The sequence below is a fragment of the Ursus americanus genome, chromosome 1 (genome assembly GCF_024610735.1).
Source record: "Ursus americanus isolate L20-20 chromosome 1, mUrsAme1.1.p, whole genome shotgun sequence".
Lineage (NCBI taxonomy): Eukaryota > Metazoa > Chordata > Mammalia > Carnivora > Ursidae > Ursus > Ursus americanus.
The window spans coordinates 89,031,522-89,037,521 of NC_142127.1; the positions used below are offsets into that span (position 1 = coordinate 89,031,522).

Genomic DNA, 6,000 nt, shown 5'->3' on the forward strand with positions numbered 1-6,000 from the left:
TGTGAACTCTAATGTTCTAGAGACTAAGATGTCACGGCCTTTCTTCCATCTTTCCCTGCTACCTCTTCCCGTAATAGAAAGATGAGTATGTTGTCTCCAGAAAGGGTTGCCCTCCTGCTTTCCTGCATGGCCCTGTGTCTGTCCCAGGGCATATGTTCCCAAACCTTCCTGATAACTTCTAGGGAAAGCAAAGCTGTCTTTCTAGAACATGAGTGCTTCAGTACGCATTGTGTTTGCTCCCAGGCCTATATTCACACACGTATGCGGGCAAAAACATCTGACTTCCTCAAGGTGCTGAACCGTGCACGTCCAGATGCCGAGAAAAAAGAAATGAAAACAATCACGTGAGTAGGGCGGTCTCACAAGCAGGACCACCTTCCTTTCCGATTGCACCAAGAGGGAGATAGTGGATGGTGGTGACCTGGCCCTCTAAGTGTCTGGGCAGCATCTGCATGTGAGAGGCAGGCAGGGTTGGGCCTGTAGCCACCTGACCAGGTAAAGATGGGATGGACAGGTTTTCACTCCTGAGTGGTGTGAGCTAGGGGCTGTCAGCTAAGGAGAACACAAAGGGATCTTTTTACTGAGATACAATGTGTTCTCTTTGGGCCCGAGTTGGGAGGTCAGTCCTCACGGTCTTCCTGGAGAAAGGGGGAGATTCGCTTCCGGACATGTAGTTGAGTGAACAGGCCAGGAACCACCCCCTAAGTGTTTTTATCCCCTGGTCTGCTTCTCAGCAGGAATTTTGCGTGGAGATAAAGTTGTCTTTCTCAGAGATGGAGATGTTGAATAGCCCTCCGGTGCGTGGCTCTGTGCAGGAGAGGCCAGCGTGGTCTAGAGCTTGGGTAGCGATTTAGGTCTTGAGGCGAAATGTCAGGTTTTGGTTCCCCTTCTGGTGAAGTTCAGGCGATCCTGTTCTCAAGGACTAAGTGCTTATCTGCCAGCTTCTGTGCCCATTGAGCTCAAGTCTTGAGGTGAACTACGCTTCTGCACACCCCTCCCAGCCAGTGGATTTGCAGCACCTGCTGCTCTCAGGGGTGACCTTTGGCAGGTATGGTGTGCACGGGGCTCCACGTTCCCGCCCCTGGCATGTGAGGCCTCTCCTGCCAAGCTAGTTTCTGCGGCCACTTGACAGGATGAGAGGTGCCTGACTCTTGGTACCTGAGCAGAGGATTTTCCACCTCAGAAACATCAGATAGTTACAAAAGCAGTTTAAGGTACTCCTGACTTCCTTAGGCAGAGGCTTTAGAGGAGAAGCCAGGACACCCCCAGCCCCCAGACAGCAGGAACAGCGGGGCTGTATGGAACGGGGTGGCAGGCCTGGCTTGGTGCTCTCTTGCCAGAATCCAGCACTCACGAGCTTTGCATGGCAGGGTGGGGGTGAAAAAATATGGTTTCGGTTTGGGGTGGGTGAGACATTCAGGACAGGAAAATTTAGCCCCCCTCTTTGCCCCAGTTTCGCATAGTTCTCAGCCCTGGCTTCCAGGCTGCTTTACCAAATTACCTGTCTTTGGGAACCGGCCCGCTCCCCAAGTTGGCCCTTTCGGAGAAACACTGGGTGGGTCAGAAGGCCAGGACTCGGGAGCCTCAAGTCAGGCGAGTGTTCTGTAACGCGGAGTGTGGTCACCGCGTGGCAACACACAGTTCCCGTACTTGGAAGTTTTGAGCATCCGCTCCTGTGTGAAAAATCGAAGGAACTGCTCCTCTGTGAGCCTGAAAAGGTCTAAGCTGTGTAGGAGGAGCCTGAGCTCTCAGCCCGGGAGACGGTTGAGCACAGTCTGAAATTCGAGTAGCTCTAGGCCATCCAGACCTTGTGGGCAAGGGACTGTCCTGTCTAACGTGGTACATTTGACGTCCTTGTGGGCTTGGCACAGATGCTCCCTGGTATCCCCGAAGTATCCAGCACGAAGAAGGAGCTGATGACCTTTCTCTGGGAGCTGGGCTTATCCCGGGCCCCAAGTTCCCGCATCCTCTGAGGCGCCTTCGCACCTGTGGCTGGTGTCTCTGGGACCCCATCCCCAGTCTGGGAGTGTGTGGGGCGGCAGGACAGGTGAGCCAGAAACCGGCCTTCACACTTCTCTCTGCTTTCGAAGGGGGAAGACGTTTTCATCCCGCTGAGTCTCGGGAGCAGGAAGAGGAGGCGGCGGGCAGCTGAAGGCTGCAACACTTGCTGCTGGATAATCGTAGCTTTTCATGTGGCACCTCTTCAGGTCCTTAAGGGAGTCTCCGTCCTGGTTCCATTTTGTACACGTTTGGAAAATAATCCGCAGAAACGAGCTGTGCTTGCAAGGACTTCATAGTTCTCAAGAATTAAAAAAAGAAAAGAAAGAATTCCACTTGATCAACTTAATTCCTTTTCTTTACCTTCCCTCCCTCACTCCCTGGCCTTCCTCCCCCTTTTCCAAGCTGTTGCGCTTTGCAATATGTTACTGGTAATGAGTTGCAGGATAATGCAATCTTAACTTGTTTTCTCCTAAGTATTTGAGTTCAAAACTCCTGTATCTAAAGAAATACGGTTGGGGTCATTAATAAAGAAAATCTTTCTATCTTACATGAGAATTTGCTGGGTTTCTGGACTGAGTCCAAAAGAGAGGAGCAGGGAGAAAGGGTACACATGGCGCTGCCCTTGAACCTACAGACCCAAATCTGGGAAACCTTACATCAGGAGTCCCTCGACACCACCCCCATCGAGGAGAGAGAGGTTGGCTGGCTAGTGAGCTCTTGGTTGGCGGTTCTGAATAAACGTGCACATGCTTCCTGTAAAGCTCGCTTATTACTAAGTCTGTCTGGCTGTGGCCAAGAAGCTTCGGGACCGTGACAGTCACATTAAGTGTTTTCTGGCTTATTCTTTCATCACAAATAATGCACAGCATTTCCCAAAATATGTTCTGTGGCCTGTGTTGTTCTGCAGGACATTGATGGGTCTTAGGGTAGGGACCTAATGCAGACTAACTGGCCACCCTTCCTCTTCTCGCACAACAGGCCAAACGACTGGCCTTCCACAGAATTTCCTTTGGGGGAGACGCTCACCTAACAGTTCCAAGCCTAGCAACGTATACTGTCCCCTAGCTAGCAGGACACTGAGCCCAAAAATAAAATCATTCAGAAAATTTGGTAAAGAATTATCAGGGGAGGGGCGCCTGGGTAGCTCAGTCGTTAAGCGTCTGCCTTCGGCTCAGGGCCTGATCCCGGCGTTCTGGGATCGAGCCCCACATCAGGCTCCTCCACTGGGAGCCTGCTTCTCCCTCTCCCACTCCCCCTGCTTGTGTTCCCTCTCTCGCTGGCTGTCTCTCTCTCTGTCAAATAAATAAATAAAATCTTTGAGAGAAAAAAAAGAATTATCAGGGGATTATTAGGAGCACCTGAAATGGTCTGAGGGTCATCCTGACGGTTTTTAGCTTCTTGCTTTCCCTTTTAACTAGTCTCCATCTAGTGCAGTGTGTTTCAGGCTAGTTTGAGACCCATTCGTCAATTGTGAACTGCCCTGACATTTTTGTTTCCTAAACTGTTGTTGAGATCACTGTAGGTTCACATATAGTCAGAAGAAATAATACAGAAATTCTGTGTGCCCTTCACCCAGCTCCCCCCAGTGGTAGCATCTCGAATGACTGTAGTGCAGTATCTCGGCCAGGACCATGTTCTGGACACAGTCCAGCCTGACCCGTGTCTGTGTGTGTGTGTGTGTGTGTGTGTGTGTGTGTGTGTGTGTGTGTGTGTGCGCGCGTGCGCGCGCATGCGCGTGTGCTGCACGCGTTCATGTTGTGGGGGGGTGTGTATTTCTGTGTGTTTGTCATGTATGTAACTTTTTTTTAAAGATTTTATTTGAGAGCCTGAGCACAAGCGGGGGGACAGGGAGAAGCAGGCTCCCCGCTAAGCAGGGAGCCTGATGCAGGGCTCAATCCCGGGACCCTGAGATCACGACCTGAGCTGAAGGCAGACATTTAACTGAGCCACCCAGGCACCCCAGCTTTTTTTTTTTTTTTTTTTTTAACAGGATAGGATAGATCAGAGTGCATCACACTTCTCAAGGGCAGGTATTGATTTTGGAATGTGTTTTGGTTATGTACACACATCTTGATTAGATTCTAAAATGTCTTTTACTGTGGGTCACAGTCAAGAAATCTGAAAGCCATAGGTCATTCAGTCACCTGCTCTCCACTGAAATGGGCTCTTAGTTCAGGACGTAGCTCGGTGCCCATCCCAACAAACCTGTGCCCTGGGGAGGCGTGGCCCCTTGTCACCCGCTTTTGCTGGGTGGCAGACCTGGAAGAGAGCACCAGCTGCTGTGTCAGCCCTCTCCTGGGGAGCTGGTACTTAGCAGGTGCCATTTCCATTCCCTTTGGTCTCATTGGAAGTGAAGACCCTCGTCCCAGCAGCTCCTGAGGCCAAAGACCCAAGCCGGGATCTGCTCTGGGGGTTCTTGAGTTCGAGCAACGCTACCCCCTTCTGGGGATTGCTAAAAGCACTGCGGTGGCTCTGAGAGGGCCCTGGAGAATCCAGTTGAACCCTCACAGGAAGGACCAGGGTTTCTTCTCCCCAGAGACCTGACTCCGGGCTTCCTGAGGCCAAGATCCTGGCCAGGATTGTGCCCAGAGCCCTCCAGAGGCTCCCAAGGGCCTGTCTGCTCTTGCCTATGGGGAGTGAAGAGTGTGGACCGTGGCTCCTGGAGGCCACCCAGGGTCCAGCAAGCCCTGGTGCCTCCTTGCCTCCATTCGTCCAGTTAGCCAGTTAAAACCCTAGCCCCTGCATACCACACCCACCCCGTCCGGGCCCCCAGGGTCAGCAAAGAGCTTCAATATCCAAGAAAAGGGAAAGGACAAAGGAGGCCCAGGAGGATTCCCTGGCAGGATTGGGTCCCGAGATAGAGGCTCTGCCTGAGGAGAGAGAATGGGGACCACGGAGACGGGCCTTCAGCTGGAATGGAGGGTCACGAAACCCTGCACTGGAGACCTCCTGTGGGCCAAGGGGAGAAGGCCGGGGATGAGGCCGTGCCGGAGATGGATGGGGGGGAGCAGAGAAGGCCTGGATGGTCTAGCGAGGAGGAGACAGGACCCAGGCTTCCCGGCCCCTGCCGCCTGAGCCGCCCCCTTCAGACGTCATCCCACACACAGTGTTTAGACAAAGCAGCGAAGAAGAAACACAGACATCCTGGATCCCATAGGGAGGAGGCTAGGGCTGGGAACAGAAGGAGGTCTGTTTATTCCTGGCAGTCCAACATCTGAGGGGCCCCACACCCATTTCTGTCCAGGCCCCAGGCTGAACTCTCCCAGAGCCTCTGACTTCTGCCCGACCAGACGGCGTGGGTCTGAGGGCCAGCTGCTGGAAGCCTCTGGCCGCCGGCTCGCTTGAGGATGGGTTTGAAGCTGGATGCTTTCCTCTTCCCACTTTTTGTCCCAACAGAAGTCCTGCCCCCCAGGTCCCCCGACCACTGTGCAGGATGGGCAGAGCCAGACCCCTCGGGGCCCCAGCCTTCAGCCCAGGTCTCTCTCCCTGCCCTTCCCCGCTGAGGCCACAGAAGTCCCCTCGCTCGGTCTACCTGTGCTCTTGAGCAGGGAAGTCTTTCCTCATGTCTCATCTCCAGCTTTCTTGCTGCAGTTTCAACCTGCACCCTCCCACTTCAGCCTGCTTCTTTCCAGCACCCCAAGGCCTCAGTTGGTACAAGTGAAAATTGGAGCATCCCACCTCTTGGCTCCCCAGCCTTGAACTTGCCCTTCCTCTCCTCTACCTACTTTCCTCGGTGTCTCTGTGGAGCAGAAGTGCCATTCTCTTGCTTTTCACAAGCTCCCTATCTGCCATTCTCCACAGCGTTCTTTCTGGAGGGAGGCGACATGCAGAGGGCAGAAATCCTAAAACTGTTAGTAACAGCTGCTTTCATTGAGTGCCTGTGTGCCTAGTGCCCATCCAAGTCTTCATCACCCATTAGCTCAGTTAGTCTCGACATAGCGATGAGTGCACTATGAGCCCCATTCTACAGATGAGGAAGTGAGGGCAAAAGTACTTCAG

At 53.1% G+C, this 6,000-nt stretch overlaps 1 protein-coding gene across 1 annotated transcript in view; it reads left to right on the forward strand.

The window, feature by feature from the left end:
• The window catches only part of ARPC2 (actin related protein 2/3 complex subunit 2), a 27,980-nt gene extending 25,432 nt beyond the window's left edge, over positions 1-2,548 (forward strand). Inside the window, exons 10-11 of the mRNA XM_045777508.2 lie at positions 244-344; positions 2,091-2,548. Of these exons, the coding sequence (XP_045633464.1) occupies positions 244-344; positions 2,091-2,115 (126 nt within the window). The 3' untranslated portion in view covers positions 2,116-2,548. The remainder of the gene's footprint in view (positions 1-243; positions 345-2,090) is intronic.
• Positions 2,549-6,000: the final 3,452 nt, after the last annotated feature.